The following is a 23,014-nucleotide window of genomic DNA, read 5'->3' as shown; positions in this document are numbered from 1 at the left end:
ATAAATGACATGAAATAGAAGGAGAATTATTTTTGCTCATGCCCAAAATATTTGTTTCAAAAGATATAATGCACATTAAGAAAATGGAACACATTTCTATATTTTCTTTCTTAAATGAGAACAAAACTATATGGGCAAACTTACTGGTAGCTAAAAGCTCATCCATGTATCTTGCTTGCTATGGCCAATATGACCACTTTACTATTTGAAAAAGACATTTCCTTATGAAGAATTGTCTTTTACATATGAATGTTGCTTCAGTCTTTTCACTAGCCTGATGATTGGGCAGCCTGAAATAAACTCAAAGCTTTCTGGTGTGAAAATAATGCTTTCCTGTTGTTCCAAAAGTTCCTAAGTGCACAGTCTTGGATGCACAAAGAGGACCCTTGGGATGATATGATCAGGGTCTACATTTTGGTCCAGTAGGTCTTCCATGGGACCTTACCCTTTATCTCCAACTGCTGGACTCTCCATGAGTATTTGTGCTGTGGTTCCCAGATCGAATGCCTCTCTCTTGCACTATTTTTTATTTTTTGCTTTAGGGCTTGGGGTGGGTTCAGACAGGGGTGGGCTTCAAAATTCTCAGCAATGGGTTCTCTGCCCAGTTCCTGGGTGGGCATGGCCATGGTAGGCATGGCCTGGTCAGCCTCCTGAACCACGGAGGATATGTGTGTGTGTTTTTGCCCTCCCTGGGATTCGTAGGCTTTCTCGAGCCTCAGGGAGGGCAAAAACGGCCTTCCACAGATTCCAGAGGCTGGAAATGGGCCCATTTTTGGACTTCCGGAACTTCTGAGAGCCCATTTTTTACCCTCCCCGAGCCTCTGCACGGGCCCTGCACTTACCTCGCATCCCAAATGGGGTGTGTGGGGCCAGCTAGGGTGGGTTTTGGCAGCTCACCAAACTGTCCATAATGTTAGCTACAGGTTCGCCCAGCCCACCCCTGGGTTCAGAGAAAGGAATATTGATCTCATGTGAGATCAAATGCTGGTCTTCCAGGAAGCAGATATTCCTATTAGTACACAGAAGTTGTAATGTACTGAACTTAAGTATTTACTAGGCTTAGAGGCTTACTCATCAGTATGTTGTATTCCCTCCTGTATCTGGGATGAAGAATGGCATGTACTTGTAAAGCTTGTATACATTCAAGTATACAATAGTTACAGTGACCAAACCTGTTGTTGAGACATGAGGAAGATATTCTGTAGGCCTAGAGCTTTTCACATTGACATACTGTCCTCATTTAAGAATAGGACAAATGCACCTTACTATGACTGTTATGAATCTTCCCTGTTCTCAGTATTATGAATCTTGCCCCTGCATCCAATGATATAAAGTTCACCAAGCTATGAAAAGACTCAATCTATTTTATTTAGGTTAATGATTTCATAAAGCAGATCCACTGTATGTATTGGGTGTTCCTTTTTAATAGATCATGCATATTTCTGGAGGTCCAAAGAGTGACCAAACCAGTTGATCAACATAGCTTTCCACCTCTGCCCACATTTCCATCCACATAAAGATTTTCTTGAGTGAGAGAGCAAGTCAGTGTGGTTTCAATTTAGGGAAATGAATGAGAAGATATATAAACTTAATATTTTTATCAATGTTTCATAAATTATTATTTTATAAAGTATGTTCTTGAAAACAGAGTCTGCTATGGATCATATATTGGATCTGTATGTCTAATCACCCATAGAGAGGGAGACCTTGAGCCAATTGTAATTTATTAGCAATTTATAATTTCTTAGTATATAAAAGTTGCTATACAGGTATTATGAATGAAATAACCTCATATAAGCTTCCTTAGATTATTTAGATAGAGAGTGGGACATAATAGTGTTAAAAATGAGATCAGCACACAATTAAAACATCAGGTTATCTATATGTATGAACAGTGAGAATTTTATCTTGGCTCCAGTGTGAAATTAATTAAGGAATTTTATCTTATACTATTGTAGAATATCTTAGTGCATTCTTTGTGGGGACTGTGCTTTCAAGCTACAAACTCTGCTATTCCAAGAGACATTGCATGTTAGAAAAGTTTCAAAATTTGCAAATTTCAAATTATTGTAAGCCATATTAATATGAAGAGGTATGTAAATACTTTTAAGAAATATCAGATAGGACTTTTATGAGTGGATGAATGGGATAAATTATTGTATGAATTGAGCCATTTCTTTTTTTAAGAGTAGTTGTATGGATTCCAGATATAGTACCTGATTCTACTGTTTGTGAAAAATATTAAGCCAATTATTTATAAAAGATGAATGACATGAATTATATAACATTTCCTCAGCCTTGTCAATAAATTTTGAATTAACCAAATCTTTTCTTTCTTCTGTAGCTGCTGCATAATTCTTATTTCTATCTAAGAACCATATGAATGTCTTGGGAGGCCTTCTGCAACACATTTTTGGTTTTTAATTTCTCAAAACTAGTTTGAAAGCTATTCATATTTGTATTTACTTCTTTCACTGTGAGCCAAATCTCAACATCACTCTGACCTATCACTGATCCAATGGGTGTAAAAATGCTCTCATTTCCCTTCTCTATGACCCAAAGGAGAGTGGTTAAGACACTGAGCTAGAAATCAGGAGGCTGTGATTTCTAGTCCACCCTAAACATGAAAGACATTTTTAGGTGACCTTGGGCCAGTCGCTGCCTCTCAGCCCAACCTACCTGACAGTTTTATTGGTGGGGAAAACAGGAGGATGAAAGAGTGTTACATGTGCTCAATACCTTGAATTAATTAATTTTATATGTGTGTGTGTGTGTGTGTGTGTGTGTGTGTGTTTTCTGAGGTTCTCGCGGGTATTTGTATGTGGGTCTTTGGTTATTCGGGTTTTCTCCCGCGTAAGATTGGAAGTGTCTAGGCAACGTTTCGATGAAGTCTCATTCATCATCTTCAGGCTTGTGTCTTCTGCTCTGTGCTTCTCAGATGTGCTTCTCAGTTGTGAGTTGTTGGGGGCTTTCTTGTCATGTTCTAATTTCTTTAGTTTCTTCAGGAGTTTGTCATTTTTGTAAGTGGTTTCAGTTTCAGCTCTCCAAGTTGTAAGTTGTTTTATGTTGTCCCAAAGTAGAGGGTGGATATTGTTGCTCAATTCCAGGTGTAGAATTAGGAGATCTTTGTTTAACTGATCAAGTTGGACTCTCTTTCTGTGGAGCTTGTTCCTGAGTAGAGCCATTTCAGTTCTTTTCAGGATACGTTTAGTAGCTGCTGTGCTGTGATGAAATGTTAATTTGAAGCAGGTCGGTATTGCATCGTTGTCTCTGCAGCTGCGTAGGAATTTGAGGTCACATAGTAAAAGCACAACTATAATGACATTGGAAAATACCCGAACAAAGCTGAATACCATATATATATATATATATATATATATATATATATATATATATATATATATATACACACACATACATACATACATACATACATACATACACACCCACATTACTGGCCATTTGCAAAAGCAGATAATAAATAAGGAATCCAAACAGTTGCTACAAAGGAGCTGTAAGCTTGCTGGTCACCATTCCCCTTAAAATCCAAGAAATAATATTTATTGAGAGATCCCTATGGAGAACTAGCTCTCTAGAAGCGCTGTAGTATTGTGGAATCATTACTCCAATTTGAGATAAACTGGTGCAGAGCCAGAAAATAAAAGTGAGCTCTTAAACGAAGCTAATATTAATGGAGATCACACAGTGAAGCACTTCAAAGACTCTGGAAGGATGTAATTAGTTTTTTGCAGCCTATCCTTTCTTTTGCTTAAAAAGGTACACTTATAGCATGTCATATCTGTTTGTAGGAACATACACACTTTATCTTTCTTTTCTATACTTCCATTGCACTATTAAAAAACAACTCTCAATATCATTTTTAGAAGGGCATTACTAATATTAGATGCATCCCCTTTTTACAAGCACGTTTTTGTGCAGTACAAAGAAGAAGCTCCACGCAGAGACAAAATTGGCCCAAACTGCAGACATATAATTACTTGTCTTCTCTAACAAGTTCTTTAGAAGGAAAACAATTAGTACTGAAAAAGGAAATACAATCCATTTTAGTGCTTTGCTCCTATATAATTTCCAGACGTGCCCCAAAATGACTAAGCTGATTTAATAAAGTAACAATTCCTGGGCTTAGTCTATTTCTTGGTCTGAAGTAATCCACATCTTGCTGTGTTTTCCTCTTTTCCTCCACCTGGAGGGGTGGGGAGTGAAAGGGAAACAGATTACTGTAAATTTTGGCAGGGAATTCAATTTGCATCATTTTGTTAGAAGTCACATGGGTGAGATTCCTTCCTGTTTATGATAGATTGGAAATGCTTTCCAGATGCTTTTAATTACTCTTTGAAAGCAAGCTGATCCTTAAGGAAATTTCCTTTATTGTTTTTTTTTCTTTTTAACAGCAAAAATAAAAAGCCAATACATTAAGATGCATGCAGCTAACTAATCAAAGAGCCCAACTGAACTATTTGCATTTCCTTACACAATACGGTCAGGCACTTACAAGGACAACCAGACTGTTCACAGGCAAAGCTGAAGTGAAATAATACTTTCAGTTCCTGTTTCCAACAGAGATCATCACCAGTCCCAGCCCCGAGCACATTGCTATTGGTCTAGACAGCGTAAACTACTTACATAAACATAAACACGTCTTTTCAAGTGTATTACTAAAGTTGAAAGCAGCAGCTAGTTGACAGTATGCTTTCTAAAGTTTGGAGACAGGATCTGAAAGAGAAAAAGAGATGACGTTGCACTGCGGCTTCATAGTGTTGATACTGTGCAATGAAAAGGGCTTCCTGTTGAAATTGCACCAGGCTTGCTCTGCTAAGAGCTGAAAGGTCGTCCGATGATTTCCCAAGGCCATACATGCTGAGACAAGACTCTGAGCATAATAAAGACTTTTACCGGCAGTGAAAGAATTTGGCAATGGACAATGAATATGAATCTTTAAAAATGTACTCTGACTCAAGCCATTTAATCAACATAGGTAAGTATCTCTTCTTTGTAATCAAGGCACAAAACTGCCTCCATCCTATGCCCGGATGCATTTGAAAAGAGGGGAGAAAGGTAGAATGCAAGGGAGGTGATGGTGGTATGCATGGTGCTTCTTGAAGTATATTCCTCCCAAGCACCCACAGGCAGGCAGGCAGCACTTTAAAATACTACTAGCAAAACGTGGCTCTAACAGAGTCCAGTCACTCCGAAGTAAAACCCATTCAGGGAAGTCCATCACTCATTGCAAGGCCTAAGACACAATTATGAGATAAAAGTGATCTTTATATGTTCACTCTTAGGAAGATTTAAAAGAAAGAAAACCTTTGGTAATTTGTTATCTTGTTCTCCAAATTGTGTTTTGGAGGAGGCTGGTATTCTTCAAGTAACTATGAGATATTTGCCAGTTTGAAGGGAAAGGTTTCCTCACCACTTTGGAGTTTTCATGCAAGCATCCCTGTAAGCAGTGGTGGGATTCAGCCAGTTCTCAACAGTTCAGAAAACCGGTTGTTAACTTTCTGAGCAGTTTGGTGAATTGGTTGTTGGAAGAAATCATTAGGGCAGAAAACTGGTTGTTAAATTATTTGAATCCCACCACTGCCTGTAAGGAACTATTGGATATATTCTTAGAGAGCACATTAAATTTCTATAGTGCAATCAAAACAGTGTGTGAAACTGCAAGAATATTTCCCAGAAATCTCAAAGTTGTTAAATTGGCCTTGCCAAATACACACTCCTCTGGATACAATTGGATTATACCTCCAGTAATTTTAGCCATTTTGTATCTATAACCCAAACACATTTAAGGACACCTGGTTGGATAATGACTTTATGGATACCATGGCAAGACCACAGGAATATTACAATAGATGTGCAAGAGCTGAAGTCTTGGAAACGAAAGATTAGGTGAAAAGTATGTTTCCTAAAAAAAATTTACAGTTTCGTATAATGGGCCTTCTGATTTTAGCATGACTACTTTTAGAATAGAATAGAATAGAATAGAATAGAATAGAATAGAATAGAATAGAATAGAATAGAATAGAATTCTTTATTGGCCAAGTGTGATTGGACACACAAGGAATTTGTCTTGGTACAAATAAACTCTGTATACATAAAAGAAAAGATACAAGAATCATAGGTACAACACTTAATGATAGTCATAGGGTACAATAAGCAATCAAATCATACTAGGAAACAATATAAATCGTAAGGATACAAGCAACAAAGTTACCATCATACAGTCACAAGTGGGAGGGGATGAGTCATAAGGAGTGATGTGGGAATTATTTGTTTAGCAGAGTGATGGCATTCGGGGAAAAACTGTTCTTGTGTCTAGTTGTTCTGGTGTGCAGTTGTTTATAGCACCATTTTGAAGGAAGGAGTTGAAACAGTTTATGTTTGATCTAGATTATATTCAGATTGGTCAGGACAGAAATCCTAATTAAAATATTTCCGGCTTTTATATAGCAGGGTTTCACAGGCATAAGGGTGAAAGATTATAATTCTTAGGCCCAACAGAACCATTTTCCACATTATGGGCCTGACGCTCCACCTCTCTTTTACATGTGTCACACGTGTTGAGTCAGATAAAAATGGGGAGGGAGGCTCCATGTAACCTCTTAACCTTTAAGATCCCTCTCACCAAAAGTAAAAAGCTTCAAAAAACTACTCTGTCCCTTTCCATTTATTACTTAGCTATTGCTTTGGCTCCAGGGAAGGTTCCCCTGTCTTGCATGTATACTTTTCTTTATATCTTCTTGCTTCCCTTGGATCCTGAGTACTGGAAAGTTTAACTTTCTCCAGGTTAAGTGATTGGGTCAGATGCCTTTGGTAAATATTGTTTAATTACCAATGAGGGGGAAGGAGAAACTATGGCACTGCAAGGAAGAAGAGGGGCCCCAAAGCACAGGAAATAGTATACAGAAAAGAAAAATCAAGAGACCTGCATCAGAATAGCTATTGGGTGAGGTGTCAAAGGCATGGGAGAAATATCGGTGGACAACAAGCTGCACTTCACACTCGTAAGAAAAATGTTTGCTACTACATCATATTTCCTCGGATCTTGTGGCCTGGATGTTGCAATAATGGCATCTGTTTGCATTTGGTTTGATTTAGGACCTTTTACCTGGCATCTTTATTGTTTCTACAGTTTTCTCTTTATTAGATTTTTTTTTATTCTGCCTTTATTACTTTAAAAGTCAACTCAAGGCAGCAAATATAGGCCTTCCTCCTCTTCCCCTCCCCCGCCCCCCCAACAACATGCCTTTAGAGAGAATGATTGGCTCAAAGTCATCCAGCCAGCTTGCATTCCTAAGGCTGGACTCAAACTCAGTTTCCTGGTTTCTAGGCCAACACCTTAACCACTATACAAAACTGGCTCTCTACAAATGGTTTTGGTGCTCATGTGGTTTCCAGAGTTGATTGCAAGATGGGAGGCCATGTGTGCTTGCATAATAAATTAAAAAATATAGAATCCTGCCTTTTTTTCATGTGGAGAAAATTGTCCATTTCTTAAGACATAGAGTAGATGGATAGTATATTGATGATTATAAGGTAAATATAAAATCTTGCTATATTAATTTTCAAGGAAATTGCTTCTTGAGAAGCTAATATATCTGAACAGGGAAAGTACTGGGCACAGGTTGTTTTGAACCTATTCACTCTGTTAAGTACTCAAACAGTAGGCACCTGAAACTCACCCATATGGAATATAAGAGGTATGGCTACTTATTTTATTTTTATTTTTAAATTTTATTTTATTTAAATAAAAGTGGCCTATTGTTCACACCATTTAAAACAGTGGTTTTGTTTCATACCACCAAGTATCTCTTTCATATATAAAACCATGTGTCTCCCAGTTGCAATTGTGTATATGCAAAATAATTTGTTTTTTCTTTTACATACAATTATAGATACAGGATCTGTAGCAACTGCTTCTAGTTCCCAAAACTGAATATGTTTTAGAGGTCAACAAATTAGGGATGCCAGACAAAGAAAGAAAATACAGCTGTGGAATGTAGTAATTACAGGAATAGTCTTGTCACACAACAAGAGAAACAACAATACAAAATAGGTTTTATTTTTTAAAAAATGCTTATAAAAATGAGGATTAAATCACTCTGCAAAATAGACAAATGCGGATGATACAAGATGTCAGTTTCACCTGCATTTTGATATAGATTGCTATTAATAAAAACATGAATCAGATTTTCAGAACAATGTTATTCATATGTTGAGTGGCGATGCTTCTATTATACGTGCTTTGGCCATAATTCATTATTTGAGATTAATCCCACATGTGGTAAAATAAGAAATTAACAGCATACTATCATTTAAAGATAAGTAAGCAAAATAATTGGTTCAGGTATTGTTGGCATTGTGATATCCTATTGGCAACCACTACAAAGTTAATCCTTGACTTATAATCATTCCTTTAATGACCATTTGAAGTTACAACTGTGAGTTTTGACCATTTTTCACACTAATCACAGTTGAAGCATTCTCATGATCACATGATCAAAATTCAGACATTAGGCAACTGCCTCTTAATAATGATGGTTGCAGTGTCCTGGGGTCATGTGATCACCTTTTGTGACCTTCTGACAAAGTCCACAGGGAAGCCAGATTTACTTAATAACTATGGTTATTAACATATGGTTATTAACTGAACAACTGTATTCTCCTTAAATTAAAATAGGGAGGGAGGGAGAATATTTTTACTCTTGACATTGTTTGCCCCTGTTTCAGGCTTAGCCTTGCTATGAAATAGAATGAGGCCTCTATCCCAGAAAATGGATATAGGTAGCTCTTGACTGTAGGTGAGATCCACAATTATGGTGGTAAGTCATGATGGCAGATCACCATAAGACTGGACTTGATTTTATGACCTTTTTTGTGGCAGTCATTAATTGAATCCTATGATTGTTAAACAGGTTCCACTTCGCTAAGTGAGCATGGTAGTTGTTAAACACTGTGGTTATTAGGCAGACCCATTGTTTGTTCTGGGGCAACAAAGTAAGAAGTAAACACTGGTTTCTGGTAAAACCATAATAAACTGCAGGTTTGTAATTTTGGGAGGTGCTGCAAATGGTCATAAGTACGAGCAATAACTGCTGAACCTCCAAAATGTCACCTGACCATGAGGGGGTGGCCCAATGTTGAATCTTCAAAACTGAGTTACAAGTAGCTTTGGGAGTAGCTATTGTAACTTGAATGGCAACCAGTCATAAGTCGAGGACTATCTGCATTCTAGAGTTTCAGGAAAGAAAGCTGTAGCCACTTGCTATTCTTGCATATAGTGACAAGTGGGATAATTGGAAGTACAATAACATATTTCTCTAAGTTAGCCTGTTTCCTTTATGTGGGCTAAAGATCCAAATATCATTGACTTACACCAGTACCTGGAATTTGGAAAGCCTCATCTCATCCTTTGCTTCAGGAACCAAAATATACTGAAGCTGTTTTGTCTGAAGTAAAAAAAGGAATCATTGCTGAGTTTGTGAAAATACGCCCTTTCTTGGGTTTTCTTTTTTCTTTTTGAATGAAATATCTTCAGGCCTCATTCTTAACAGGTAGCTTTCCAGATGTCCTGGGTTGTAGCTCCCAGTAACATTAACAATCACTACTGGAAGTAAGTGCCTTAAGGTAAACTGTGAAAAAAGAATGATTTCACCTACTTCTAGAATGAATATTCTGGAGTGAGAATTCTACAGGAAGAATTCTGAATTAATTGACAGTCCTTTTGCAGTGTTACACGAGGCTTAGTGGATTGTTCTTGGATATGAATCGTTTAAAGGATTAGGAGTTTCGTACTGGATTGTAGGTGGGAAAATCTCATTTGCTGAAGGCACCTGCTGATGAGAAAAGTGCTGCCATCACTTCTCCTTGTAATTGTGGAAGATTAAATTTACCCTCCCTGAGCAAATGAATGCTATAAATGTCATGAGAAAAGGGATGTGATGATGTTTTCAAGCATTATTTGGATATTCATCACAGGTGAAGGCAATGAATACTAAAATAATGAAGCAGAAGCAATAAATAATTGTACGAGTGGCCACTGGAAACACTTTCTACTCCTTGAAGAGTGTGTGACATTGTATGTTGCATACTCTGTACTCACATTGCCGAGGGATAACAATTGTGCAGTGTAAGGTGGTCTAAGATCTGTTAATATGGATGACTAATGCCCCCAGCCCCCAATACACACATCACAAATCACAGTGCCCCTGAGAATATGGCCAGGGAGGAATTTGTGGAATGCTTACTATTTAACTCATCCAACAAAGAATATTTATTTGTGCATTAATTTATTTTATTAGCATTTCACAAGCTATATAGTTGTTTTTTTTAACTGATCACTTTTTGTTCAGAGTTTACAAGCCATGACTGGATGGGGAGTGTTTGCCTGTTTCTATCCTGTGCTGATTTTTGTCTGCAACCAATTAGAAAAAAATCGGAGCATGTTTTATTAATTTCTGTTTGAGGTAACAATTCTAACACTGCAGTGCATCTCCCCATTTTATCAACATAGAGAGGAGTAAGAGACAAGGAAAAGGAAGATCAGCTTATGCCCTTTGCTTTTGATCCCTGAAATCCATCAGTTTAGTTAAAATACTATAGAAATTCCTGTCTAAGTGTATTTATTAGTTATTTGTTGCAATCAAAACTTGGGCTACAATAGTAATAGACCTTGTTGAAAAATTACAGAACCAAAGGCAGAGAGAGTGGGAAAACTTCAGAGATATGGAGAACAAGTGAGCAACTAGAGAACTAGATACTAGAGAACAAGAAAAGGCAAGTTGTACATCTTAGAGCGTAGGAAGATAAGTGCTGAGGTGGTCTCTTATATTGGTATATCAGTATTTCTCAGTACATCTCATAAAAGTGTACTATAAGTAGAATAAGCCAGATGAAGAGTGTTGGCTTCCGTAAAAGCAAGCTTTGCACCTCAGTGGGAGTGATGATATCTGACTCCTGCTTCAGCAGTTGCTTTAAGAGGGGAGAACTGAACAAGTCAATTAGACTGAGAACTAGCACTGGGTTCCATTTGGACTATGACGGAGGAAACAATCCTCCCCCCCCCCCAATTACTGTAGACTCCTGAGGTATTTTCTAGTCGCCTGAATTGCCCATTATATGGAGGCCATTGTTCTGTCATCTAAAAACATACATATGGAGTGCATCTTATGTCACTTGGAGAATAAAATACTTTAGTGGATTCAATAAAACTTTGCTACACAGAAACTAACAAGCTGTACGCAGTGTACTTTGACTTAAGCTGATGAATATGATCTACCATGTGATTTAAGCTGATGAATATGATCTACCATGATACTGGATGGCTCTGGTGTATTTCTCCTTCCATAAATATTATGGTAGTAGCTACAATAAGGACTGTAACTCTTCCTTCTTATTCTGAAAAAGAAATGATTAGAGCAAATAACATTCTCTGTTAATCACTTTTACCTTCAAGCTATCAGAATTCTGCTAAAAATTTATAGGACCCTAGTTATGGCAACTGAAGCTCATATGTTGCTTCTCTTCTCCATTATCCCTATGACTTGATAAATGATTCAGATTAAACACACTGCTTGTTAAATTGATTCCTCCTAACTCTCAGATCAGATGATCGGCTGGTATAAAAATAGAGGGCTTATTTAAATTTCTTAATGCAGTTTTTTTTAAAAAAAAAATCAGTTTTGCCTCAAGTAACTCAACAAGCTTGGTGATTTCTTTCCTAGTTCTTACCTGTTTCCCTTCCTCCTTCCCTCATCAGATATGAGAAAAGAAATAGCTTGTCACTTCTGTTCCCTCCACCGCTATATTTTTCTGCTTATAATTTTGAATTTCAGCCCTAGATTTCAGCCACTCAGTATGAGCTCTGCACTTGTAAATCAATCATTCTCAAAATGTATCCACCCTGTCAAAAAAAAATGATAAGCCGTCTCTAGTACTTTTCAATGGGGAGGTGACACTGCAATGCATATGCCTTTAAATTTGTTCTATAAATTTAACAGAAGAAGGTTGTATAAAATTAATTGTTTATGGGAAGTAAAGTTCTGTAAAGAAGCAGATTTAATAAAATATACTAACAGCAAGTTGTTGTCCAGTGTGAAGACAAACTGTGTGAATTCAAGAGCCATTTGATTTGAATATATCACTCAATTAAAAACTATTTTTAATAAACTTACACCTGAAATTAACATCATGAACCTAGGCTAATCTGTAAGACTTGAAAATCCAAACCATATTCCAGGCCTTCTAAGATTTCAGTGCAATTTTGATGCCTTACTCTGGGTACCCTTTACAATTCTTTTTTATGTCAAAAATATATTAGTCTCAATTTTACGTTTTCAGAACTTTACTTCTCTTCAAGTGATCCAAGCAATACAGCTCTATTAACATATATGTGCTTTAAATATACACAGTAGCTAAGTGGTCAAATAAATAGCTGATAAATAACTTCTTTTTTCAGTTAAATATGTCACATACCAACATGTCGCTTCTGGTAAGGTTCACATAACTAGGGCTTTCAAATCTGACGTGCAAAAATATGGATCACCACCAGAAACAAAGAAATCCTTTGTTTCCATCAAGTTGTTGTCTGGATGTTTACAAACCAGATCTGGAGCCCTAGATATAATATTCAAATTAAATTAAAGCAGCAATCAAATGCTTTCATATAATATGCGAATCTAACAGCTTTTGTTTGTAGTTTAATATGTACATGAATTGGTTTAATTTATTAAATCACAGTTAAAGGAACCATTGATGTAATATAACATGTAGTCTGTTTACTGGATGCCTGAGAGTCTTTTTTTTCCCCAGAATAATATATAAGCTGATCAGATGAACAGTTCCCTCTCAGGGGAACATTCCCATAACATTTCCTATTCACTTTCTCTACAAACCAACCAGTCAAATGGGTTTAAAATGGCCCTCTTTGAAGCTTTAACTATGTTGTAAAAACCCCCATAACTGAATGAAACAAACTAGCATTTTAATTGATGATTAAAACATTATTCAAAGCAAGGCTCCTCAAAGGACAAGTAGAACTGGAAGCAGAGAGAAGCCATTCATCTGGGCTTCTTTCCATATAAACCCCAGAATCAAAACAAGTGCTTTGTATTGATATGAAGGAATTATTAATCTAATGTAATGGAACGTAGTAAGGAGGTGCATTCCTGGGAGAGAAGAAGTGCATCCCAGAGGAACCGGAGGCAATTCAGTCCATAAAGAGAATGAAGACAGCACTTGCATAATAGTTCACAGAGTATAGTAGATGCGTATAGCAAAGGGCTCAGTTTGGCAAGATTTTGTCTATAGGTATGAAACAATAAATCAGCTTGGAAGAACTGCCATGTATCATTCTTGGTTTGGGGCCCGACACCTAAGTAAGACAGTGTACTGTGGCATTGTGACTATGATCAGGCTTTTCCATTATTACTTATTTAGCTTTTGCATCATAACAAATATGAACATGCTATTTGTCTCTTTAAGCAATAAGGCCTGATCAGTAATATTGGGAAGGGAAATCTGCTGACAAGAATTAGACATAAGGAGCACATGCACTCACCAAACTCTACTGGGGCAGCCATTTGTTTTAATTGTTTAATTTAATTAATCCTAAATGCAAAATAATATTGATTTAGTTGAATATCTCTAGCCACTTTAGTGCTTGGATAATAGAATTTTCTGTTTCACAAGTCTCCTTCATGATGCCCTAATCTTAATTTCACTTCCTTGGTATTTCCCATTCAGTCTTGTGTTTGTGTGGGTAGTGCCAGTTTTAAAGTGATATCTCTCAGATCTTGGTCTTCAGAAAAGGAAGGCTGAAGATGTGCTTCTGGGAAAGGTTCCCACTATTTCTCTCCCTCTGCCTTGTGAAAATCTGCTTCTAACCAGGATTGCCAAATTTAAATTAAATTATTTTTGTAAGAAAGAAGGCTGGATAGGAAGCCATATTAGATGGTTCCACTCTAATAATCATTCACCAATGATTAGGAGTCCCTGAACCGACGCCATCTTGTTGTATAATAGCATAGTTAAATACTGTGATAGATATTACCGGACCATTGTTCCTAATATTGCTCATGCTGGCTGGGGAATTCTGTGAATTGTAGTTCACATATCTTAAAATTGCTGAACATTAAAAATACTGTACTAGGTAAATGTTAAAAGGTAATAGAATCCTCCCCAAAAGGGAAAAAAAATAATCCTGAATTTCAGAGCTGGGGAAAGCCACAGCTGGTGGCTATTTTTTGTCACTTCAGACCTTCTAAAAAAGATTGAGGCCCGTCTGCTGCTTGTGTGTGAAGTCATTCCTAATTCACATCTAGTTTTAAAGCTTTTGATTTTTGCCTACTTCGGCTGTCCAACAGCCTATAATCATAAATACAGACTTTGGGGTTTCAAGCCTAATAACATCAGGTCCTTTAAAAAACAGGAAGAACCATGACTTGGCAACCAATCAAATGTTCGAAGTTGTCCATGTAGTCAGCAGGACAGACAATGAACTTGGGTTAGATTTCATCTTCATATGTACTGGAGGACTGCAGAACTTGCATGTGAATTGCATGGAATTATGCTCATTGCTGACAAGTTTTTGATTCTAGGTTATGTATAGTGTTCCCTAAACCTATTTCAATAGTTATCATTTCAGCTTGATTTAAAAATCTAACCTTCAGCCTGAAAATTCCTTTAAAATAAATTACCTTCTCTATGAAAATTCATAATTTTAAAATATCCCCCATTCTCTTCAGTGCACCTCAGTATTGCTTTAGTGCATCAACCTATTATTATATATTTCTAACACATTTATATGTGAACCTATGGTTTTATTTGTGCATGTATGTGTTAAAAAAACCTGATATCCATTCCATTAGTCCATAGTATATGAATCTAGTCACTATTTTTTATTCTTTCTTCAAAGAGAAAGTCTTGAACCCCATGCTAAGGGGCAGAAAATAGTTGATTTGTACCTTCACTGACTATTTGATTAAAGCTGACTGATTCTTTTGATGTCTCTGAACTGATTCACTGATTTGTGCATGTACAACACCCAATGGTTTGAAACATATCAGTGTTCACTCAGAATCAAATCAATAGGCCAAATTGATCTGACTTTCAAAATCAGTTCATTCATTTGAATCAAATTGATTCACCAGACTGAATTGATGATTCAGCTTGCATAGGATTACATAGATTTCCTGTACTTTTATTAATTTGGATGTTGGTTCTTTTCTAGGGGTCTGCAATCTGATCTCCAAAAAGCTTTTTAGAACACACTGGAGTGCAAATGTAGCACTTATCTCCAACTCCTTAAAGCAGCTGCAACTTTCCCAGGGATTGCATATACAAAAACAATCTCAAATAATATACAAAAACAATCTCAATATACAAAAACAATCTCAATATACAAAAACAATCTCAAATAATATTTCACTTCATAATTTTGCTTGTTGCTTTAAATTAACAAATGCTTAAAAATTATAAGTTATTTGGCACCAATTTCCCAATACAGAACACTGTCTGTGTATATATTTTGATTTCACATTTCTAGCACTATGGTATTCTTTAATCTGCAGTCTCATCCCTTGAATTATTGTACAAAATCCTCTTTTCTTTCCTTGCTTTATTTCCCTTGCATGTCTCTATACTTGCTGGATGCTTGCTGTATTCTTTATGTTTTACACCCTATGATTTGTAGCCTAGTAAAGTTCTACCACTACTTCTGTTGCCTAATAAATTCTAACAACTTTGTCAAAGGTCTAGTCCATATCTTCTGAATTGTTATTTCATGTGGCTTTGAATCTTTGCCTGACTATAACCCTGGCTCCTGAATTTTCAATCTGTAAAGTATTATTCAAAACATTGTCTTTCTGAATACCTTTTTAAATACATGTCTATCAAAGCCTCACATTTTTCTGATGTATAGCTTTTTATATTGTGGTTTAGCTGAATGCTATAAAAGACAATGTTTTCATGCATATTCAACAATACTGCTGCTGAATTCTCTGAATATTTTATCCCAGAATTTAACTCTCTATTTCTTCAGTAGTTTTTGTTTTGTTTTGTTTTATTTGCACCCCACTCTGATACCATCAACTATTTCCTAGTTCTTTCCAAATACTAAGAAAGTGGTAAGTACAGGAATACATCAGTAGCATTTTTTTATGGGAATCTTTCCAGACTCACACAACCGTTTTGGAAATTGCTGTTGGGTGTTTTGACATATGTGTGTACATAGCTGCTTCAATGGACTGGACATGTGCAGAGTTGCATCAAAAGCTGGAAGCAATTCACAAAGCAATCATGTGTGAGTGGTAAAAGAGACAGACGAGTCAAAGATAATACCTAATAACACAGCTCTACCTTTCAGTATTTACTATGTGGGAACAAACAAAATACTAAAAACTCATATGTATGTAATTGCTTACCAAGCACATTTAAATTATATTAAAAGTAACCAAAATATTAATGGATCCCTTTCAGTTATTCCTTCCAGAATTCATTTTGTTTTTTCCCAACCTCGGATGTCTTTGGACATCTTCATCTTATGCTAGACTTAACAATGGAAAATAGTGGAGTATCTTCCATCTATTGTTGGAAACGAAGTTGTTTTGGGAAAAGGCAAGTTGATACTGATAAAAATGTTGAATTAGCTACAGTTGCTTTCCATTTGAAGTTTTAGGACCGGTTATTGCTTGGAATTTGTAGAACTTGGGAGTTACTTGTTTGAGCAATGGCTAAGTGAAGAACAGAAGGATTTGCGTATTAGTTTTGCCATCTATCTTTATCAAAGACAGCATGATGCAGACAACATGGAGCACAAATTATAGAAGTGTTTTTCTGACATTCTGTTAATATATGGTTTTAGCAGTGCCCAAATAGGTTTGTAGGAGGGAAGTTGGAGAGGAAATAAATATTTTGTGTGTGTTTTTTTTTTCCAGAAGCTCTGGCATGATTGTAATGAATTCATTTAATTATTTATGTGAGGTATTAATAGATTGCTTCCTGTGCTGAAGCAACTTGAAATGGTTTACAATGAAAACAGCAGCAAAATACATTATAAACAATACATTAAAGTAATTTATGGCAATAGCCATTAAAAACAAACAAGCTATAAGGTAATGTCAGCCCTTTGGGGGTAGGTCAGATAAAGAAATAGGAACAGCTAGAATATCAAGAATGATTTTTCAATTATTATAATCATAATACAATTATTCAAGTATTATAATCTTCAAAGCAGAGTTTCTCTCTAATCCCAATTTATACCTAACAAAAATAAGGGAGGGTTATTTTGAGCTTCTTTTTCACACTTTCTTCTCCAAGAGGACTAAATTTATCTTGATTTCTCCTTTCCCCTATTCCTAGAGTAAATCCTACATTCCCTCAAACATAGGGAGACTGAAAATTGTAATAGTATGCTGAAAATATATTCTTGAGACAGAGTTGAATTTTCTGCAACTACCACAATGAAATCATCATATGTATGTCCTGAATTTTGGTGGGTAGAGCATTTCAGAGCACCATCAGAAAGATGCGTATTAAATGACATCTGGTGTTTTTTGGTTCTTGAATTAGGGCCTCCCTTGGTGACCTAGTGACTGAGCAGACAACTTTCAGACTGAAGTCAATTGGAAGGCAATTATAGGGTATTCTGGTGCGAAGTAGTTTGAGGGTCTTTGTATTATACCCAAAACGCTGGACCTTGCTCAGTTGCTAGCTGGCACAGACACCAGTGGGAGATTAATGTTGGCAAGAAGGCAAACAGATTGTTGTGATACAAAAGTAGGGCTTTAATTGCAGTCCTGTCTTCTGTCTTGCTAACTACTTTCACACACACACACACACACACACACACACACACACACACACACACACACACACAAGCTCTGTGGATTCCTCTAGCAGACGTTCATTCTCATTTGATTAGGCAAAAGTAAAGTAAAATCACTGTGGAGTGATTTATCCAAAAAGCCTAAATTGGAAAACTGCTTAGAGTTTGTGTGTTTTTTTTTTTTTTTTTGGTGGGTGCGGGGGGGAGGTACAATGTGCCAAGTAATACTATTGGAGGTTACATCAGGCTGAATCATTTTTGATTCCCAGTCTCAAGTCCCACTTAAAATATTTGGGTATTTCCGCTCTTTTAATGCACCATTCAAAGATAATTGGTCAAAAGTGTTCTACCACTTTTTTCAAAGGGAATTGACAGAAAGAATAGATTTTCTTGATAATCCTTTTAAAATTAAAATTCAACACAGATACATTATGGTTCAAGGGCATTAAGGCCTTATTGAACCCATTTAAAGCTGAGAGATAGAAAGAACAGCTGCAATGACATAGCTGACTTCCTTCAGAAAACTTACATATTGCCACCATTGATGAAAGAAATCCCAGAAGATTAGAGGTCACTTTAGTTCCGATAATATCACAATTTTTATGTGAATGTTTTGTGATTTAGACCAGGCTTTCCAAAAATTCCGATAGCTGGGGCATACTCTTTAAAGTTAAAAATCTGAAAAAGATTGAACATTCTGTGAACTTCCAAAAATACTAGAATATGGTATCTCTTCCTAATACAGTAGTAATGCCTCATAAATGTTTCTGGTTTCCCTGTTTATCAGGGACAGTTTGCCTTTGGAGAGTTGTCATTTTGCTGATCTGATAATCCATGTATCTGTTCGTCTTCTGTGTGGTGCTCAAAATGCTGCTAGGTTAAATGGTGCGAATAACTTGCTTTTGTTTTTTCTTAAGTTTCAGCCCAAAGGCTATCCCACATTAAATCCATGAGTTGTAGATGGAATTGTCTTTTCTCTGGTGGAAATCTATGTAAAGGTGCACACATATAGTACTGTTTGCTGGTTCACACTCTGCAGCTGTGGTGTTTTGTTTTGAACTGTTGATGGCAGGCTTTACAAAAATTCTGTTTTTCTCTTATTTATTTTTTACTGAAAAAAAAAATCTTACCAGCTTTCAAAGCTATGCACTATAATTGGATGATAAATGAATGAAGTGTATAGTGGGCAAGAGGAACAGCGATGGACTGGTAGGGGTGTCTCAGATAATCTTTGATGTTCCACTAGACACTTTAAAGATGTCCTCTGGTTACATCCATGACATTTAGAGGCCGGTTACTTCTACTGAACCCTTGCTTATGTGTAGATAATCCAAGTTACTATATGCTGCACATGGAACTTTACCAGTTCTCTGTCAATGTTGATGAGCAGATTTTCCTAGCAACTCTTTAGATAAGCCTTTAATTATTTCATTAGCATACTTCTCAGTGTGTGCAGTTACTCCGTGAATCGCTAATAGTGAGTCTTTGTCCATAATTGGGAGTGATTGCCTTACAAAGTGCACTGCAACTTATATAAACCTGTCTTCCAAAGGTTCATCAATTTTACATACCCATGTGTTGGCTTTTCTTGCACTGAGAAAAAAAAAATCTTTCTAAATTTTAGCTAAGACTAAAAATTACGTTACAGAAACACATTTGTGTGAGATGTAGAATCAGATCATCCTAATTAGTGTAAATAGAACATTACTGGGTTATGGAAAGTGACTTCAATTGTCTGAACAAAGTGGTTTATGCTGTGCAGGTAATATGGTTCTCTTTAATAAAGTGAAGAAACAACACACAGAAGAGATGCTTCTGGTCATTGTAAAATCTTGTCTGTCATTTTCCATAATGTAGAACAGTGATGGTGAACCTTTTAGTTATGGTGTGCCGATAGCACGTGCGTGTGCCAGCACCCACAATGCAATGCGCCCCCTGCACATGCACATGTAACACCCTCACCCCCTTATCTGCACTGGGCATGCACACACCTCCCAGCTGGTTTTTGGTCCATTTGCAGCCGTTTTTGCCCTCCTGGAGGCTCAAGGGAAACCTCTGGAGCCTCAGGAGGCTGAAAACAGGCCTGTTTCGATACTTCCGGTATTTCCGGAAGGCCCATTTTTCAGCCTCCTGAGGCTGCAGAGGCTTCCTTCGAACCTCCGGGAGGGCGAAAATGGCCTCAAACGGGCCGAAAATCAGCTGGGAGGCATGCACATGCGCAGTGCAGGTAAGTTTGGCTGGGGCCACACATGCTATAGGTTCACCAACACGGATGTAGACACTTATTTTATCCTCCTACTGTAGGTTTGTTGCAGGAGGCCTTGAAATGAAACAGCAATATCAGTTTACTTTGCTTTTTTAAAAAAGAGTGTCTCTTGCGTAGACCAGAACAGTTTGGAATTTTTTTATTTTTTATTTTTGCACAAACATCATCAACATTAATTCTTGGATTTGGAAAGGCATAATAGTGTATACATGTATGCAGTTATAAATATATGCAGTTTCTTTCTCTAGAGTAGACTAAGGTTTGTTTTCACATGAAGGAAAACTTTTTGTGACTTTGCTTTAATTTTGTGCAAAAGTCAACATTCCAGAGATGGAACTTTCTAAAGAACAACAAACAAATCTATTTTTCTTCCAGATGACATTGATTATGATGTTTCAGAGAAGACCTGCTAGTTTTCTAGAGCTAAATCTTCTGGAAGAAGTAGTTCCGGATGGTCCACATTTGGTCTGAATCTCAAACCACTTCCTGTTTTGGGAAATTACTTTCAGAAAAGTGCAGAATTATGTCTGTAATGGCTGGATTCAGTATCTTCCAGATTACAAAATAAAAAGCATCTGGTTTTATGTATCATCCTGACTGTTGAACTTTGAACATCCAAAGACAAGAAGAAAAAGCAAACCAGGGATGTATAAAGTGGTGGATATATTGTTGTCTAGCATTTGTTCTCAAAAGTACTGGCAGAAATTAACATGCCTGATAGCCACGGAGATCTGGCTGACAGCTGAGAAGGAGAAGATCAAATGTCTTGCTTGGAAACAATAGGTTGTAGATAGGAACATTTTTGAGGGAAAGAGAATAACCTGAATGTTATGTTGTAAAACTGTGTTGCAAGGTTTACAGTATTGTACGTTTGTGTGGCAGGCAAGGGTGGGGTGGGTGGGTGTTGCTGTAGAGAGGGTGTGCAAGAGCTGAAAGAACAAATATGAACCATGTGTAAGTGTCTGACTCATTAATCCATATTCCACCAAAGAAAGAGTGTCAAGCTCTTTGTTCAGGAAAAAGCCAGAAATGAGAACTGTCTTTAATGAATCAACCTCTTCAATAGCAATCTGAGATGTTTACCAGCCTGTGCTTAATATAATTTGCAGCTTACAAGTATATATGGTGTATTTTACAGCACACCGTAGGACAAGTATATGAATGCCTTAATTGACTAAGTGATGCAATTAACTGATCAATGGCTTAAGTGTATAATAAGTATATATGGTACATTTGGAGCATACGGTGACAGGCATGAATGCTTTAATTGAATAGCTGGCGCAATTAACTGATCAATGGCTTAAGTGCATATTAAGTATAGAGGTGTGTTAATCAAAGAGTCCAATTTTCTGAATTTTCCTGTTCCTTCACTTTCCTAATTCCGTTCTTTATATACCAACAACCCTTACAATCCACCTATTCAATCAATGTAGGTGGAGAGCAGAGAACAGAGAAGACATTTGTTTGCTTCCAGCTGGAACATTAAAAAAGCAGAATGTTGCTGGCTTGTCTTTTTCATTTTACAGAAAAAAGAGGCAGCTTAACTATATCGAGTGGAGTAAACCCTCTGAAGAGTACAAAGTTGTTGATTTTTGTTTCTGGCAGAGGACTGAAATTTTGCAGCCGTGCCATTTAGCTAGAACAATAAAGTGTATCACTTAACACCTTCAGTCTATAGACCACTATAGCATTTCCAGAAAAAAAAAAGAGGCAGTGTCATGCCCCCGTCAGAGCCTGAATTCACGGAGGAGGATGAGCTGGAGCTGATGGAGATCGAGGAGGCGGCTTTGTTGCCTTCAAAGGAATGTGGGGAGGAGCAGGATGAAGCCGCCCGGGGCCCCTCAGGATTGGAACGGCTTGCTAGCAGGGAGAAACGGGGACAGGATGACTGAGAGAGGGCAAGCAGTGGAAATGAGGAGCGACAGAGCTCAGGTGATGAGCAAGGACTGCCCCTTCCTGATCCCCAAGCACAGAGAGATGACAGAAGGCGGGAACAACACAGGCCAACCCAGCGACTTGTGAGGAGAGCACCCCATACCTCTTCAGAAGGCACACCTGAGAAGGCACAGGAAATACTGTGGAGAAGGGCATTGTTGGCAACAAATGCTGAATTGGTAGAATTTTGTGTGCCATTGCAGACGTCTGGCATTTGCAGGACTGCTTGCCTTCTTCCTTGCTTTGTGGACTCAGCGCCTTGTTCCTTATTTCACGGACTCATTGCTTCTTTAGTGCTTCATGGACTCATTGCTTCTTCCCTGCTTCGTGGCCTTCTTTGCTTCCCTGCTTCATGGACTCAGTGCCTTGTTCCTTGCTTCATGGACTCATTGCTTCTTTTCTGCTTTTTGGCCCTCATTGCTTCGCCGCTTCATGGACTCAGTGCCTTATTTCTTGCTTTGTGGATTCATTTCCCTGTTCCTTTGCTTTGCTGGACAGCTTGCAGTCAGAAGCTCCTGTGTGTGTGTGTGTGTGTGTGTGTGTGTGTGTGTGTGTGTGAGAGAGAGAGAGAGAGAGAGAGAGAGAGAGAGAGAGAGAGAGATTTGGAGGAAAGTTGGAGCATTAATGGGGAGTTTGAACTCACAGCTGGCTGTGTGGCCTTCGTGCCTTGTCCCAGGTCATCACAGGCAGCATTTGAATCTAATTCAGGGAATCCCTCATGATCAGACATTTTGATGCTGTGGAATCCTCAAAGCTTTACCATGTGCCTAAGAAGTGTGATTAACAAAAGGAGAAAAAAATATTGCCTGCTGGAAAGATTATTTCAATTTATGCTTGATTTTAAGGTCAGTGTGGGATTGACTTGTTCTAGTTTTACAGGTAGTCTCTAATTTATGACATATAACAGCTTTAGAACGAGAACTTTACAGCCCCTAAAGCAGTGGTCCCTAACCTTCCTGGCTTCATGGACT

The 23,014-nt window shown here is 37.4% G+C and overlaps 1 protein-coding gene and 1 long non-coding RNA gene across 4 annotated transcripts in view; one reads left to right on the top strand and one right to left on the bottom strand.

The window, feature by feature from the left end:
- Positions 1-4,821, bottom strand: part of LOC148126169 (uncharacterized) — a 53,440-nt gene extending 48,619 nt beyond the window's left edge. The window contains exons 1-2 of one of the 2 annotated variants that reach the window (XR_015742909.1): positions 4,645-4,821; positions 1,407-3,276 (exon numbers count right to left, since the gene is read on the bottom strand). This is a non-coding gene — a long non-coding RNA (uncharacterized LOC148126169). Of the gene's footprint in view, positions 1-1,406; positions 3,277-4,644 lie in introns of those variants that run through there. The other variant, XR_015742908.1, reaches the window with a different exon arrangement.
- LOC148126168 (uncharacterized) overlaps positions 4,673-23,014 on the top strand; it is a 278,790-nt gene continuing 260,448 nt past the window's right edge. The window contains exon 1 of one of the 2 annotated variants that reach the window (XM_087930129.1): positions 4,673-4,996. In XM_087930129.1, coding sequence (XP_087786255.1) covers positions 4,936-4,996 — 61 coding nt within the window. In that variant the 5' untranslated portion in view covers positions 4,673-4,935. The remainder of the gene's footprint in view (positions 4,997-23,014) is intronic. The other variant, XM_087930131.1, reaches the window with a different exon arrangement.

The sequence above is a fragment of the Pseudonaja textilis genome, chromosome 3 (assembly GCF_049901715.1).
Source record: "Pseudonaja textilis isolate UNSWEBS1 chromosome 3, rPseTex1.2, whole genome shotgun sequence".
Taxonomy (NCBI): domain Eukaryota; kingdom Metazoa; phylum Chordata; class Lepidosauria; order Squamata; family Elapidae; genus Pseudonaja; species Pseudonaja textilis.
Note: the sequence above shows the minus strand (reverse complement) of the source record. Positions and strands in the feature narration are given on the sequence as shown.